This window comes from Abramis brama (assembly GCF_963993115.1).
Source record: "Abramis brama genome assembly, chromosome: 14".
Lineage (NCBI taxonomy): Eukaryota > Metazoa > Chordata > Actinopteri > Cypriniformes > Leuciscidae > Abramis > Abramis brama.
This window is the reverse complement of record NC_139976.1, coordinates 4,240,360-4,258,756: the sequence shown is the minus strand read 5'-3', so window position 1 is coordinate 4,258,756 and position 18,397 is coordinate 4,240,360. Positions and strand designations below refer to the sequence as shown.

The following is an 18,397-nucleotide window of genomic DNA, read 5'->3' as shown; positions in this document are numbered from 1 at the left end:
TTTCTAAAAGTATTTTTTAGTAAATGCACACATGCAAAATCTAGTCTTTTAGGCCTGCACGATATTGGAATATTTTGTTATATATAATATATTGTTTTTCTGCAGTATAAATTGCTATATAAAAAAATACAGGAATTTTCACCAGCCATATTTGGAAAGAATGAATAATTCTAGTAGGATTTTGATGACGATTCTGTTGGGAAGGGAATCTGCATAGAACATAAAAAGAATTTTAAAACACGTTTAGGGCTGAACATTTTGGGAAAAGCTTGAAAGATTTGGGTGGTGATGCTTTACAACAAACTACTTAAACCTCTTCAGTAACCATAAAATATTGCTATAATAATAATAGTAAAAATTATTTTATGGTGCAACTAAAAAATGACAATGCTACTATTTGCATCCTATAATTTCTTCTTCATTTCAATATATCATGCAGCTTTACTGTCTTTATCTTCCAGTGAAATTATCTGAAAATTATCGCATTTTGTTTTCTATGGGTATATACATTTTGTCCACTAAAATGCTCTGTAGAAAGGGAATTAATGAATGCAACTGTCTATCTAATAGCATGTATCAAATAATGGTTCACGGATATAGGTGATGCAAATGTTCTGAACATGTCTTCATTGCTTTTGTACATTGAAAATGTCATAAATTGTAGTTTTAGAAGGCTGTGATGTATTTTATATACAATACATTAACTTACAGGTTTCAACAGGAAATGCAGAGAGAGAGAGAGAGAGAGAGAGAGAGAGAGAGAGAAGATGAGTTTTCGTTCATATCAGATAATCACTTTCATTAACCATACATTTTACCCTTCCATCAACATTTCCTTCATTCTGATTAGAGTTAACGATGTTTAACCATTCTGTTCATCACAGCATAATGAGAAGATGCAAAAGTATCAATAGCACGATTTAGTGTGATCTTAGAGTGAGAGTGAGTGATGGGAATATCATGGGGTCTGTAAGAATTAGGATCAGAATATTGTGTAAACTTGTGTATAAAATGATAGTGGTTGTCAGCGTAACTGTTGAAAAGCAGAGAATAGCAACAGACATCATCAGCTCTGGACATTTCTGACAAGCAAACGGATTGTGTTGATCCTGTAGGGATGATGCCATGATCTTTTTGAGCAGCAGAGCTGCCCATGTGACCTGGCTTCGTCTAAATGTCACGTGAGGTTATCTGTGTGGCTCCTGGCTCTTCTCAATGGGCATATGCTGTTGGATCAGTGTGCCAAGGGCAGGTGGCTCTAGAGACCTCAGATGTCCAGCAAACACACCAGACCCCCTGCCCAAAAAAAAGACCCCAGATAAGTTCTTCTGTGCGTAGACACTTCTCAAAGTCCAACATATGATCAGTAGTTTAGTAGACAGAGGACTGCAGAGGTCACACTGACCGCCCAGCAGGGGGCGTCACTCTCACTTTGTCCTGCCCAGGGATGTCATCAGGGAAAGTGTTTGAATACATTAATTCTCCAGGCTCTTTTCTTTATGTTCTATACACACTTTGTATTTTGCATGGTGCTGCAACATTTACAGAAGCCCTGAAGAACGTGCAGGAGCTTAAGTTGTACAGTTTTGACACGATAAAGACTATAGTTGGAACGAAAAAGTGTTTTTACTGCTCAATGCCATAAGAGAACCCTTTTTCTTTAGAAAGCCTTCTATATTCTGGCACTTCAAAGAACTAAAGAATGTAACATGGAGGGCATTTTAATATCAACACAAATTATTTGCAACCCTTTTTTACTTCTTTAACCTGACCCATCTCTGAGTGAAACAAGGACTTGATTTAATTCATCAGGAGGATTGTTGGGATTGTAAAAAGTGGATGTTAATTCAGTCAGATGGAGCAAGTTCTTTTTATAAACATTTGTTGCTCTTAATAATGTGCACAAGAACATGTATTAAGAAAGAACATTGCGTAAATTGTGATTTCATGTTGACAGTAATTGCAATCTTAGACCGCAGCTCTTCGCTGAATCTGGGCTTATTACAAACTCTTATACTTATCATTCTCTCTCACTTGAAGATGGTGCTATAGGAGTAACCCATTGCTTTGTTGCATGCAGAAATCACAGGTCTTGTGTGCTGATCTTCTTTCAGGACAGGACCCTGATGTCACCAGCAGACCTGCAGGGCCCGGTGTGTGTTTGTTTAGTGTCGTCTTGCAGCCTGAGCTGTTCGGACTGGAGGTCGGCCAGAATAAACACTCACACCACGATCACAACGTGGAGAGGAACGTTAATGAGATAAGAGCGGTTAGAGAATGATGCTCAGAGATGATGTTTCTAGAGTCAGCATCACCAGCATTACTGTTTCTCATACTGAAGGTTGAGATGCAAACATTTTCCTAACATTGTGTGCTTGTGCTCCAGACATGATAGATAGATAGATAGATAGATAGATAGATAGATAGATAGATAGATAGATAGATAGATAGATAGATAGATAGATAGATAGATAGATAGATAGATTCACATGACTTTGGGAACATGTTGCATTTATTAAAAAGACACCTTTCAACAATTCTTAAAAAATCGAAATTTGAACATTGATTGTACTTTTTGAACTATTAAAATAAATAATATAACAGATAATACTTCAATGAGTATTTTAATAATTCCCGCAGGTCTACCACTTATAATGCGGAAAATTCCCCCACAAACATTGATTCACTTTAGCATGTACATTGTATGAGTAGCCTAAATTAATCCACACAGATTATAAAATCAAATCAGTCATTTTAATACTTTCTCCAAGACACATACATGCGCAGGGAAAAATAAATGTAGAAATGTGGAAATACAGAAATAAATAAATGTAGAAATGTGGAAATACAGAAATAAATAAATGTAGGAATAAATAAATGTATAAATAAATACATATATAAATATATAAATACATAAATATATAAATAAATGTATAAATACATAAATAAATAAATACATATAGAAATGCATAAATAAATAAATAAATAAATACATACACCGCTCTAAAGTAATTTGAAAGTGATTGCAGTACCAGTTTTGGCCACAATCTTACATACGGCTCCTTTAACTCTGCTACAAGCTTGCATGAACTCGTTCAAAGAAACACAAGGCTCTTTGGGGGTATTGTAGTAAATCCCAGTGTGTTTTCACTCCTTTATCCCAGCATGATGTTAACGACACCACTGATTACATTCATCTGTATCAGTTGATTATTTCATTATTCACAATAAGCCTACACTCGTGGATCCGACTGACAATTTCCTGTTTTCTCCCGCTGAAGATGGAGAAGGGCCTGTCATTGGGTGTTCCTCATCATCTGTCTCGGATTAACTTTAATTATTTTTCCTTAAGGCACACAGAAGACCTGTGTCAAACATTTGATTCCAGTGCAAGGACGCTCAGGACAGTTTGTCGTTGTAGCGATGGGATCTCCATTCTCTCTTGAAGAACCTCTGAAAGGCAGAAACCTGTGTGTTTCTATCCCGCATCTTTATCTCTGTCTCTATCTGGACTGCGGCCAGTGTTTTTTACACCGCGTCTGTTTGAGCTCTTAGTTCATGTGGAGAGTCATCAGCATGTCGCCCGTGGCGCTGATTTTCATAAATAATCAAATGCAGTCCAGCAGCGGGATATGAACATGCTGAGTGGCTGTTTCACAGGCAGATGCTGTGTCGGAGCTGCAGGTGTTTTCAAAGTGAACCATTAGTGGTTTACTGGGTAGTTGGGGATCACAAACAAGATCTTGTAGAACAGGGGAGACTTCCTGGAAAGACCAGCTAAGACCATCATTTACTGACTAGTTTATGCTTGTCATCACTTAAGTTCACGTTGTCCAGCGGTGTTTTTATGAGAGGGAACCCTTCCTGCATTGAGCCTGAGATCAAGATGAGTCCTCTACTGGTTAGTGTTAGTTTAGTGCTGGTCCGACTGCTGGGACAGCTTTTCCATGCTGTAAAATGGAGCTTGTGAAATTGGATAATCAAAATGTTTTAGCTTGGTATGAGAAACTTTATATAACAGCAAAAGTAGTAATGTTTGATGGAAGTTCTATGCATTTTTGCACTCTTTTGGCATGATATATATATATGTTATTTAAACCATTTAGGAGCACTTCCTTTTATGCCAGCACACTGATCCAAGTGAGCAAGAAGGTCAGCATGGTACAGTGTCAAAAGCAACACTCAAATCTAGGAGCACAAGCCCCGCATAGTCCCCAGTGTCACCAGCAGTTAGCAACATATCATTTAAAACCTTCGAAAGTGTAGCTTCTGTCGAGTGTAGTTTTATAAAACCTGATAGAAAGACCTCAAAGAGGTAGAATATGGATGTGCTTTAATATTTAATATGTGCTTTATAAGTACTAATAAACAGCCAGTATCCTATAGTAATATGCATTCTAATAAGCAACTAGTTAATAGTGAGAATTGGACCCTAAACTAAAGTGTGACCAATATTTTTTTTCTTTATAATAGTATGGGCCCGATCTTACACCCGGCGCAATGCAGCGCCAAGCGCGATGCAAATGTGTTTTGCTAGTTTCAGCCTGACACAGTTATCATTTTCACGTCCTGCGCCACGTTGTTTAAATAGCAAATCCATTTGCGCCCATTTGTGCGCCCATGAGCTGCTGGTCTGAAAACGAGGTGTGTTCTGGCACATTGTTGGCACGTTGCTATTTTGAGGCAACAGAAATAGACCACTCTTTAAATAACAAAAAAACTATTGCGTTATTGACTTTAGACCAGGTTCCATGTGGCACAATATTTTTGGCCCAATTTTTTTTTTTTGTTATTTAAAGAGCATGTTAGTAATGTGCGCCTATAGGCGGGTCCACAACGCGCATACACTCTGCTTATTACACACACAGGGATGCACACAGACATGCCAAATATTAAAAATAAAAGGATTACAAAGTAAAAGATTATTATTGTGTACATACAGATATGGTGAATCCGGCTTGTCCCGTAGATGGTCTCCCGTAGATTTTACCTCTCGCACGAGCAGTTCTGTTTGCGCTCCGGAGACGGCTTCCGTCTTTCCACTATCAAATTCCGTCATGTAAATAGCGAATCTGCCATGGCGCGAGCACAACTGGCAATTAAAGGGAATGGGAGATGAGACTCTGATTGGTTTAATGGTCAAGCAAGGTATCGTGGCTGGTTTAGTGGTTCAGGTGGTGAGGTCAAACCAACATTCTAGCATCCAAATCACAACACACTGTATGCTTGTTATTTTAGCCGGAAGAGACTAAAGTCGGATGCGTTTGCTTCAGTCCAGGGAAGGGCTGTGCTTTGTGTAAAAGGGGAATTTTCACAACAGCAGATGAAAGATTTGGTGCTCCATTTGCAATGAAAGAAAAAAGACTGTGAGGAAATAGTTATTATTGCGGAGGCTGTCACATCGAAGGTTGTGTAAGACAGAAAACAGCCCCCTGGGTGTTCAGGAGGAGTGCGGGCCCGTTTGCTTTCACTGTATTGCCGAGGCTTTAGAAGGGGTTTGTGGTTGCTATATTGAAGTGGTTGTGAGCCAAAAATGCATGATTAATTTTTGGAGATGTTTTCTCTCACATCCCCTCAGGTCCAGATGTCAGACAAAGATGCTGCATGTGAACTTTACTTCAGACTCCCACTGGAGATTAAACGCGCTTTGTTGCATCTTGGCGTTGTGAAGTTCTCAGACCTACAAGATCTGCTCAGACTTTTGGTTGAAACACCAGTTCTGACATTATGGGAAATCTAGTTTAAGCAGATGGTCTTAGCTAGTTTAAAGTTTACATTATATGAATGTATATAACCATGAATGGTTACTTTTATAAGTCACTTTTAAGTCTGCTGGTCTCCCTGCCTGAAAAGTGTACAACATACACCCTAAAACCACCAATATTTCAGCTTGACCAGACCAGCTTGGGCTAGTTTAAGCTTAGTTTTTCCCCCCATTGGAGACCAAGATGTTATTGCCAAAGGAACTTTCTGGAATTCCAAAGGAATGTCAGTTTCGAACACTAAAGTCACTGAGGACTTTCGAGCATCTAAATATTCTTTAAACGAACATTTTACTATTTCTGATGGTGTTTGACTTATACACACAAAGCCAGTGTGTGTATTCACCACAGCGCTTACAAATTTTGAAAAATGATTTGTTTCGGTTTGCATCTGGAAACGGCATTAGATTTCTGAGCCACCGCTTCAAGGCTTTATACCTTTATTATTTAGTCATTTGCTCTCATAAATCCAGTACACAAGATCTGCCTATAAAGAACAAACACATATAACATAGACGCTCCCAACCACACGCTCGCTTTATTGACTCTACTGAAGATATATAAATAACAGCATGGATGAAGAGTGTAATAGCTAAAGTTTCTCTCTCTGCTTTATTGAGCATGTAAATAAGCTCTGGAGCCACGTTCCCTCACCACATCTCTATAACTTTATAATTTACTGACTCTCTTAAACAGCTCCACCACACAAGCAGGAGTTTCTGAAATGAACAAATATGGCTTGTTGTTGGGTTCACGCAGCTCGAGTTCTCTCCTCCATTACCCCGTTTACAAGTGAACATTAAAAGCCCTGCTGTGTCACGCTAACAATAGTGTCCATTCACCCACAACTGTGCTAATGTGAAAGAAGCCAGTTACTCGTAGATGTGTACGACTTTTTCAACGGACCACCGAAATGAAACGGCTACAAACGTGATGACGATTCCATGTGTGTGTCGGTCGTACTCGTAAAACAGTGACGTCAGCGTAGACCCAGCCACTCTGTCACCCAAACTAACCTCTAAACCTTCAGAGCGCTGCTTTCAGAAGCAGTTGGTGTTGGATTCAGATCTGTCAAGCTCTGGGCTTGATTGTTTAGGATCAGTTTTATTTCCATGGAAATTATGGCTAATTCTACATATGCCGTGTATTGGGGTGGTTTGGTGTAGCGGTTTAGCAGTCACACTCAACTCTGTGTTCCATTGACTTCAATTCATAATGCAGACGTGGGAGAGACGAGTGACTCTCCTATTTACATATAATAGATTTAAAGCATCGTAACAGGGTGAAAGGCACTTCTGGATTCGCTTTGCAGCCCTATATCTGCTATAACCACACTATGCAAGTTTGCCAAACCGGGTCGCGTTTCTGTAGTTCGAATGAGATGTAAGGAAACTACAAATTTGACTTGCTTTACATCAAGCGTTACAATAGTCATTATTTAGGTTTTCTTTGTTTCTGAATACATCATACTTTCATGAAATCATGCAACATACTCTACCTTGTCTGTGGACATTGTTCATTCCAAAGCCGGTGCTAGTTAAACAGCGAGCGTGTGTGCGACAGTCGGCTGCGGGCGGCGAAATTATTTACGGCAGCGGTAATGGACAATTCCGCTTCCAACCTTTAGGGCGACCGAAGAGGAAAAGTTCCTTAGTGTTGCTTTAAGAAAAAATATAAATGTATATTTGTGTGTATATATGCACATACATGTTTTTTATTTATATCATGCTTAATTTTATAATAAAAAAAAATATATTTTAACATTTTCTACTTTAAAAAATAATAATATCTCTATTCATTAAGGACACATGATCAAAAATAACATTAAAGACATTTATAATATTTTTATTTAAAATAAATGATGTTCTTTTCAACTTTCTATTCATCAGAGAATGCTGAAAATGTTTCCACACAAAAAAAAATGTAGTAGCGCACAACTGTTTTCAACATTGATAATAATATTAAATGTTTCTTGAGCTGCAAATCATCATATTAGAATGATTTCTAAAGGATCATGTGACACTGAAGACTGGAGTAATGATGCTGAAAATTCAGCTTTGATCACAGGAATAAATTGCATTTTAAAATATATTCACATAGAAAACAGTTATATTAAATTGTAATATTGTTTCACAATATTACTGTTTTATTTTATTTTTGATTAAACAAATGCAGTCTCGGACTTCTCTCAAAAACATTACTTGTTGAATGAAAATTGAATTTTGGTCAGTTAGTCATATATTAGATAATAAACTTTTCAGGATACTGTAGATAATTATGATAAAATCCAAATAAGTAAATAAATAAAATCCTTTACATATCTTTATTGGAAAGGGTTTAAACAAAGTTTTTTATTCTCGTTCAATGAACCATAAAAAAAATATTGCACATTCACCTGTGGAGCATTCTCTAAGACAATAACAGTTTACGCGGTGGACAATTTTAAGGACACAGTTACAATAACTTAGGACATTAAAGAGTCTCCAGCAGGAGAGAGATGCCCGGGTCCCTGATCGCCTGCATGGCCGTGCCATAGTCCTGCATGAGGACTGCAGATGTGAACAGAGGAATAAAACTGCAATGTCTGTAATGTAAGACTCCTGACACAGTGCTACAGCGGATCTCAGTCCTTGCAGAGCCAAACCATGTGTAACCATGTGTCCCCAGATGTGTTCAAGGACTCGCAAGTGCACAGGTGGAAGAGTGGAGTAACATCTCACAGCAAAAACTGCCAAATCTTTCTCAGTCCATGAAGATGAGATGCACTGTAGCACTTAAAGCAGCTTTTCATATTGATCCCGCTCTGTTCAGGGACTCATTATTTACAAGTTAAAGGGTAACTCTCGCCAAAATTGAACCTAGGCTCTTTTTGTTAATCTACCCGAGTCAAACTTTCGTGTAAAAGCATAATTAGAATGGAAACGCCACTTTTAAGATTGACCGTATTTTCGTTTTAGGTCAAAATGCCTTTTGAATGGGAGTGCTTGGGGCACTTCTATGATAGCATCAAAATCGCTATTTTTAAAACACTAAGAAGGCTCGACACAACATGAAACTGTGCTCGAAGTATCACCAGGGGCTCTACACATGAACTTGAGCATTGACAATATTGCTTGTGTACACAAAAAGGTTTTGTACGACTCACTTTATCAGTTAGTGTTTCCGGTGGCTGGAATATTGTCAGTCAAAAGTAGTCGATCTCCGAATGCAACGTAATGAACTGACTCCGTATGAGGAAATGTCATGAACTTGTAATTTCAATGAAAACATGATAACTTAGATAAAAAAAAATTCTGTGAATTTATATGGAAACAAGCTTTAGGAGCTTTCCATCTTTACTCTCCTCATGTTACGCTGCATTCGGAGATCGACTACTTTTGACTGACAAAATTCCAGCCACCGGAAACACTAACTGATAAAGGGAGTCATACAAAACCTTTAATTTTAGTAAACTTTGTGTACACAAGCAATGTCTCATTTGTTGAATCTTTTTATGAATATGAAGACATGTTAAGAAATATGCTGGAAACAAAGCAGTAGAAAGTGAGAGGATGTTTACACATATACAATGAAGGATGGCTCTGTTTGTTTGAGTGTTTCAGAGAATCTGTAAATGTGCTGACCAAGACATTTCACAATGTTATCTGTCCACAGTGTCTGTTCCTTTTCGCAGTGTGTTCTGCGTGTGGGAAACCCTAGTCTCAGACATAAAGCAGAGCTGAGATGACTAATCTACAGACCTGCTCGCTGTAACTCACACACACTTCGCTTCATTCTGCGAGCGAGACATCGCTGTCTGTCCATTAGTCCAGAACAGAGAGACTTTGACGTCTGATTGTGGGTCAGATGGGGTAAAAATGTGAAATACATCCAAAACCTATAGTGAAGTCTGCCTTGAAATTTGGCAATGGTTTACTTTTGGAACAGCTGTCATGTTGGATGCGTGCCTATGATGCCTTACAATTTAAAATGCAAATTAACAAAGTTCTTTGTTTGCAATAGTTTATTGCAACTATAATCTTTTCATTTCTCACTTGCGTGCATTATAAACCAAGAAGATCTGTATGTATTACAAAGAGGATGTTTTAGTTGTTTATAAAGATTTAATGTGCGGCGGTAGCATGTAGACGCTAGTGAACTCTTTTGTTTTGACTAGCGTGGCTTCCTGCACGTCTGAGGCTCATTCGGGGGTTTGTATTGTAAACTACACACTTAACAGCTCAGCTGTCACTGAATAATGAACTGTTTTGGTGAATGATTAACAAAATGTACTGCTGGTTTCATTCTTGATAAATGGTTGGTGTGTGTGTGTGTGTGTGAGTGTGTGTGAGTGTGTGTGTGTGTGTGTTGTTTTTGTTGTCAGCGAGTTCAGTGAGTGTAAATGTGTTTATATTGTTGAAGTCTCTGTGGTGAACGGTATTGTCTGAAGAAACAAGTTGCTTATGCTTGTACAGAAACACAGAGGATCTGTTCCAGAACTACTGTAGTGACAGTGACTGCTGCTGACAGAAAACTAACCCTGAAAATAATAAGTGTGTGTGTGTATATACAGACCCTTTCCAAAAAATTAGAATATCATGGAAAAGTTTATTTATTTCCATAATTCCATTCAAAACGTTAAACTTCCATATAGATTATAGATTCAGGGCCCACAACTTAAACGATTTGCACCTGCCCACACTGCCAAAAGACCCAAAACCTGGTTCAATGACCATGGTATCACTGTGTAATTACTGTGTGATTTCATGTAATATTCTAATTTTTTTGAAATCCTGTTTTCGTGGGTTTTATGAGCTGGAAGCCCAAATTATGTACAAATAAACAACTAAATACTTGAAATCGTTTAAGTTGTGGGCCCTGAATCTATAATCTATGGAAGTTTAACGTTTTGAATGGAATTATGGAAATAAATAAACTTTTCCATGATATTCAAATTTTTTGGAAAGGGTCTGTATATATATATATATATATATATATATATATATATATATATAAAATGTATATACATATAACATATATATATATATATATATATATATATATATATATATATATATATATATACGCACAATAAATGTATTGTTATGGCTCAAAAATAAAAAGTAAAACTCCTTACAATATCGTTTACTGGATGTGATTGACATTGAAAAAGAATTAAAAAGAATAAATGGCTTTGTTTATACTTGATTTACTTTTTATTTGATTTATGCTGAACGAAAAAAATTATAAATAAAATGCAGTATTGCAGTAATAAAAACTATATATATATATAAAAACACTGGCCAGGAAAAGATTCAATGTAAGCAGCGACCTTGTGTGAAGTTAAGTCAGTCGTCACAGACCTCTGTTGTGAGAGAGAAAGTAGAGATCAGCTGTGCATTTTCATTTGAGTGAGAAATATGATGCAGTTTACAAGTAGATATTTAACAGTTTTATTGTAATATTACATTTCACTTATTTTAAACTATATTTACCGCCTGCTTGTCGTCTCTTGTGGCTGAACTGCACAGTGTGTTATGATGACTCATGTACATGTGACTTATGTATGATGGACGAGGCCACAAGCTTCATTAGGTCATTATAGAGGTCTGATCTGAATCGAATCAGGCCTGAAATAGATGGTTGCAGTTTCCAGGGAGATTGTTGTCAGGGCAAACCTGATGTAAGCATCGATTAACAATGTTGTTCATTGCGTCTCTGCAGGCTGCAAATACAAACGCCAATGAGATTTTTAAAAGCATGGATTGAAGAAAGAAAGCTTAGAGTGATTTTAAATATGTAATGCTCAGCTGGGTTAGTCTGTGAATCAGCGATGTCGTCAGTCAATGAAAAGTCTAGGCCGAAGAGTTGTTGTTTACTTTAAGGTGGAGATGTCATGTACTTGTTTTTCTTCTTTCAGCCGCCTATCCGAGTCAACCCGAGACACTGAACACGCTGGAGCATTATGATGTCATTGAACCACACCTGCTCATTGGAGGACAGCAGAGACCAGTTAGTCTCATCAAGTCAATGGTAAGTCACTGGTAAAAAAAGCCCCCAGTTTCTTTCTATTTCAATATCTTTTTATTTATTTATTTATTTTTACATGTTCAGCTTTCTTTAATGTGGGATGTTGAAAATGGTCTGCAAAGTTCCAAAGCACAAATTCAATCCAAAGGGAGTTATTCTCGATATCAGTGTCACTGTTTCTGAACTCCGTTGTTGCCTTGAGTTTTTTTTCCGGGAACGAACACGTCACAATATTCCTCATTTAAATAATTAATATGCAGAATAAAGGGGCGGGCCTGGTTGAGTTAGTTAGTAGTGTGTTGAAACTCACGGTTATGGTAAGGGGCGGGACATTTTCCAAACATGCTCAAAGTGCTTGATCAATCACAACACACTGCTCCAGCCGGCCAATCAGAGCACATTATACTTTTCAGAAGGAGGGGCTTCATAGAGACAGGAACTAAACAGAGCGTTACTGACAGACTGGGAAGAGAGGAGCTGCAACAATGGAGAATATGGGGAAAATAATGAGTTTCAAGCATGAAAAAAACAAATTAAGACTTTTTAAATATGGCAAATAGGCATAATAGGTGCTCTTTAAATGGGTTGCATATGCCATTATATACATATTGCATTGTCAAAACAAGGTCTTGACCAAAAATTGCTGCACCTCTTGATGGAAATAAATGTTGTGATGTTATTTCCATCAATTTTTGAAAGGTCTTGTATTGGCAATGCAAGAGTCCAGCACTCTGTGAAGTCTCCTCCAGCACATCCCAAAGACTTTCAATGAATTTAAGGTCTGGACTCATAAGTGCAAATTCATGTGTGAAAATGATTCTTCAAGCTCCTCCCGACCATTCTTTCACAATTTGAGCCTGATGAATCTTGACTTTGTCATCCTGTGGCCATAATGTGTTTTCCTACATGGTTGTTTAAGAAATGAAAAGCTACACACTCCATCAGTTAGGGTTAGAAGAACTCTTGCCAAACATGTAACATGTTAGAAACATCATAACCACTGCAATAATGATCTAGTCATAGACTCTTAAGCATTTGCCATTTTAAATCCAAACAGCGGCCGGGCAGTGTATGTTGACTTTGAAGTTAGACTTTGAAGATAAACGTGTTCAGTACAAACTATGATCACATGCCTGTTCTTTTTGAACAAGGAGTGAGTTTGAACAGTTTGATATGTTTTGGGAAGCAGCAAACAGACCTGCATATGAGGGAACATGAGTCCTGGAGGGGAAATGTTGCTTTTGTCCTTAATGAAAAACATTTCTCAACCAATTTATGGAATGAAGACATGCAGGACTGTTTTGAAGCCCATTTGTTTGTTAATTTATTTACTTGGAGTGTGTTGTTTTCTTACTGGAGTTTTTAAAAAGGTTTTATAGACAATTTTTTACATGTGTACTGCCGTGAGCAACAATCATTAAGAGTAAATCAGACCACCTAGGGATCTGTGTGTGTGTGTGTGTGTGTGTGTGTGTGTGTGTGTGTGTGTGTGTGTGTGTGTGTGTGTGTGTGTGTGTGTGTGTGTGCGTTTACTTATATCACTTTTGGGTACATTCACCAGAATACACACCGGTAAACTGAGGACCACCCAAAAAATTGAGGACATTTTGTATGTCCTCATTTGTTTGACTATACAGTGGCATTCAGCATGCTCTAAAATGGTGTCCAGGCTTAAAATCTCACTTGTCCCAAAAAATCACTTTTAAGTGATTTGTGTACCTGAAGTGTGTATGCCCCCCCACTAAAGTGTGTATAACACAGCGCCCTCTAGGAGTACTGCACTTCCGGAAAAGATACACACTTCGGGGATTCTGACCAATCAGAGCGCAGGAAGCTACTACGAGAGCGGGAATTCATGATCTGACCAATCAGACGCCAATACGTCATCAACAAACATGGCGGAGGCAAAAAAAATCATGATTAATGAATGAATTGACAGAAAATTATAGATAAATTCCCAATAATTAGTATTTAAATAAAAATAGACTAATTTGCCCTGAGCTGGAGCTCTCGCGATTTATATGAGCATGTTTCTAAACTTTAATCCTCGCAGTTTTGCGCTCGCATCAGAGTCTGCTCTGTGTGTGTGTGAAGATCGCGCTGCTGCCCCGCACCCTATACAGAGACTATACGTTACAGCACGTACAGTAACTTACATAGGAGTTTGTTAATCATATAGGAACGAGTTTGAAGCGGGGAAGGGACAGGCACATTACGTCATGTGAATTTAAAAAGTACATATTTCCTTCCAAAAGCGGATCGAGGGACAATTGTTTAAATCTGTCAATATGTGTGATGATTTATTCATCTGAGTTTGTTCAATAAAAATACACAAGCCACAAAAAGATGTGAAAACATGCAAAAATCGCTTGCTTTTATGAGTGATTTTATTTGTTTTAAGTGTTTTCTCCTACTTTGCGCTCTGCCGTTCCCTGTCATATTATGAGCGATTTCCCTGAGCGGCCGCCGCCCCTCCCCCACCCACCGAGCTGGAGTCCGTTACCACAGCAACACATTCACTTACAGCAAACATTCTTATTATATTATATTATATTATATTATATTATATTATATTATATTATATTATATTATATTATATAGAGGAGATCAGTTACAGCAAACATTCTCTTTATATTATATTATATTATATAGAGGAGAGCAGTTACTGCAAACATTCTCTTTATATTATATTATATTATATTATATTATATTATATTATATTATATTATATTATATTATATTTATTGTATTATATAGAGGAGAGCAGTTACAGCAAACATTCTCTTTACATTATATTATATTATATTATATTATATTATATTATATTATATTATATTATATTATATTATATAGAGGAGAGCAGTTACTGCAAACATTCTCTTTATATTATATTATATTATATTATATTGTATTATATAGAGGAGATCAGTTACTGCAAACATTCTCTTTATATTATATTATATTATATTATATAGAGGAGAGCAGTTACTGCAAACATTCTCATATTATATTATATTATATTATATTATATTATATTATATAGAGGAGAGCAGTTACTGCAAACATTCTCATATTATATTATATTATATTATATTATATTATATTATATTATATTATATTATATTATATTATATAGAGGAGAGCAGTTACTGCAAACATTCTCATATTATATTATATTATATTATATTATATTATATTATATTATATTATATTATATTATATTATATTATATTATATTATATAGAGGAGAGCAGTTACTGCAAACATTCTCATATTATATTATATTATATTATATTATATTATATTATATTATATAGAGGAGAGCAATTACTGCAAACATTCTCTTTATATTAACGTATATTATATTATATTATATAGAGGAGATCAGCTACAGCAAACATTCTCTTTATATTGTATTATATTATATTATATTATTATATTATATAGAGGAGATCAGTTACTGCAAACATTCTCTTTATATTATATTATATAAAGGAGAGCAGTTACAGCAACAATTCTAATGATACTATATTATTATATTAATTATATTACAGTTTTTCTCAGTTGCTTTGGTGCATTTCTCAGATCACAGCTAAAATTCTTACTTGTTCAATCTCCACATTATCTACTTGTGCACCTCATAAAAGCAATTTCTCATTCTTTTGAACAAATTGCAGTACATTCATGCAGTTGATTATGTGCAAATGTATGCTGTTTCTTACATTATTAATTGCTTATGTCATGTTTATAAAAATGTATTATACTGGTTCTCTGTTGAATAGTCTTACCCCACAAAACATATAGGCATTAGTTCCATAAGTCATTAAATGCAGAATTGGTTGAACTAGTTGTCATAAACTGTCAAACATATTTTCTATACAATTCTATTAGACTTTTTTTGTCCTGAATTGTTGAATTGCAGAGGTGAGTTCTGAATTTCACTAATGAAGGGGAATGTAAAGCATTAGATCAATCAATGATCAACCAGTTCTCTATAATAGCTCAGAGTGCATCTCATGAAGCTTCATCTGGGATGCATACAGAGCACAACACGTTACACACTCTGAGAGAGGAAGAACAACAGGGTGAACAGCCGAGAAGAAGAAGAGGAGCAAGGATGTGTGGTGGAAGGGTAAGGAGGTAAAACAGAGGAACAGGCTAAGATTGTGTGTTTCAGAAGAAATAAGTGCCATTATTGTAGATCATGTTCTCATTCATGACCTTATGGCCGAGGCTGGATGAAGGGTGCAGCCGAATGTTGGGAGAACAACCGTGTGTCTTCAATCATTCAAGCGTTTGTAGACAGAACAGGTGTGTAATCAGACAGTGTTCACTCTACTGCACTGTACTGTTCACCATAAACTGTAGACTTACTGTAATGCTATAGGCTATTACAGAAGTCTACTTGCATTATACATTATACAGTAAATATACTTGATAGAGACACGTACATACAGTATATGTGTGATAGTCTTGTTTTTTATATCACAGTGCCACTGTACTGTAATCTTTTGTCAGACCAACAGTAAAAGTGCATATGTGAATCCTGTCCAGTCTCCTCTAGAGTAATGCGTATATGTGTGCTGTTTAAATTTATATGTCATTCAGATACAGTGCAGTATTTTGTATTTTCAATCATTGTCATCAAAATCGTAGCCATAGTTTACATCTGAAACTAAGCATTTTGACATTCTTGTTTGTGAACAATGACACAAGGATATGTTCTTTGATATTGTACTAAGGATTTTGAGCAAGTTACAGGAGTTTGATGGTAGGCTAATCTATTGTGTTCTGCTGTTTGTACGAAATGCACTTAGGTACTGGTGTGCAAATCTTAAGGATGATTCAATAAATGTACTAAAGTGACTGATAATAACTGTTAATAGAGCAGTTACAGCAAACATTATGTAACTGCTGTCTCTCTCTCTCTCTCTCTCTCTATATATATATAGAGAGTCTCTCTCTCTCTCTCTCTCTCTCTCTCTCTCTCTATATATATATATATATAGAGAGAGAGAGAGAGAGAGAGAGAGAGAAAGAGAGAGAGAGAGAGAGAGAGATAGAGACAGCAGTTACATATAGTCATAATACAAAAGAAAAAAAGTGTTTAAAAGAATCATGAATCAAGCTGACACGTTTAAATGTTTGTTTACAGATGTATTTTGTTCTTACTTTGATTTTAAAAGCCATTGGATCTACACTAACCCTAACCCTAACCCTAACCCTAACCCTAGCTCTGTCTCTGCCTGTCAGACTGACTGAGATCTGCTCATACTGTGATCAGCCGCCCTTCCCCCACAGCACTGACTCTGATCGCGCGTGCGCCCTTCCCCCACAGCACTGAGACTGATCGCGTGCGCGCCCTTCACCCACAGCACTGAGACTGATCGCGTGCGCGCCCTTCCCCCACAGCACTGAGACTGACTGCAGAGTGAAAGAGATGAGATGAATGAACTAACAGACTGACCAGTGACAGAGAGATAGGTAATCAGCAGTGCTGCTCAAAAGATGACAATCTGTTGTGGCTATGCGTTTTTAAAGCACTTTTACATTGTCTAACAGCTTCTCCGCCCTTTAATGTAAATACCATTCATTTATTAAATACATAAAAAGATAATGCTGTTAAATTACACGTTAAAGTTTAATTTTGAGCCTCGAAATAATCCACACTCCTTCCCCCTTCTTAACTCAAATAAATTCTGAAGTAGTTGTGGGACACTGATGAAATGACAACAACACAGACAAGTGCAGAACTGGAGATATACCAGCTCATATCAGCCCTGCTGTATATTTGCAGACATCAATTTACTATTTTGATTAATGATATTAGTAGAAAATAATATGCCTGTTCAAGAGATCTAGGTTGCTCATTTAGGCATTTTTTGCTCTTTTAAACCTGTGTTTGTACGCACATGCGCAGTGGTTCCTAGTTCGAGGCGGGTGGATTCGTTTAAAAGTGATCATGTGCTCTGTCCACTAGAAAAGACCGGAAAAGACACTCTGGAAAGACTCACTTCACCACAGGTTTTTTTGTTTTGTTTTTTTTTAGTTTGAAGAAAGAGTACTGTGATTAAAACTGTGGAAAAAAAGATTCTTGCCATCAGATAATGTTCTATTAGGTTAAATAAATGTAGTCACAATTTCAACGTGAAATCCAAATACGTAATTACGTCATTTACGCAAGTCTGCGACCGTGGATGTGTTTTCCCGGGAAATGCAGACACGTGACAATGGGACGCGAAACAGACGACGACAACCCCCACCACGCACGCATTAAAGGCTAAAGGTGAGATCTAGACTTGTCCTCAAAATGCATGATAACTAAATACATTGTGAAATATGAAAGTTAGTAAGATGTGTTTATTTTAGTTGTTTAATTATTTTTTCCTTAGGGTTTTATTTACTTCTCGACTGTATTTGAGTTTGCTTCTAATATGATGATTTGCTGCAATAAAGAAAAAGTTTATTGCCAACTTGTAGGCAATGGCCAGTAAATAGAATTTTGTTATTTTTTATATAATAGTACTTTAGATTCTGCAAATTAATCTAAACAACTGAGTCAGTGATAGTCTACTAGCCTATATCATTGTTTTTTTTTTTAATCAAAAGTGTTGTCAACTATCAAC

At 36.7% G+C, this 18,397-nt stretch overlaps 1 protein-coding gene across 1 annotated transcript in view; it reads left to right on the top strand.

The window, feature by feature from the left end:
• Nucleotides 1-18,397, top strand: part of adam12a (ADAM metallopeptidase domain 12a) — a 125,325-nt gene that overhangs the window by 10,272 nt on the left and 96,656 nt on the right. The window contains exon 2 of the mRNA XM_084135398.1: nt 11,662-11,774. Coding sequence (XP_083991524.1) covers nt 11,662-11,774 — 113 coding nt within the window. The remainder of the gene's footprint in view (nt 1-11,661; nt 11,775-18,397) is intronic.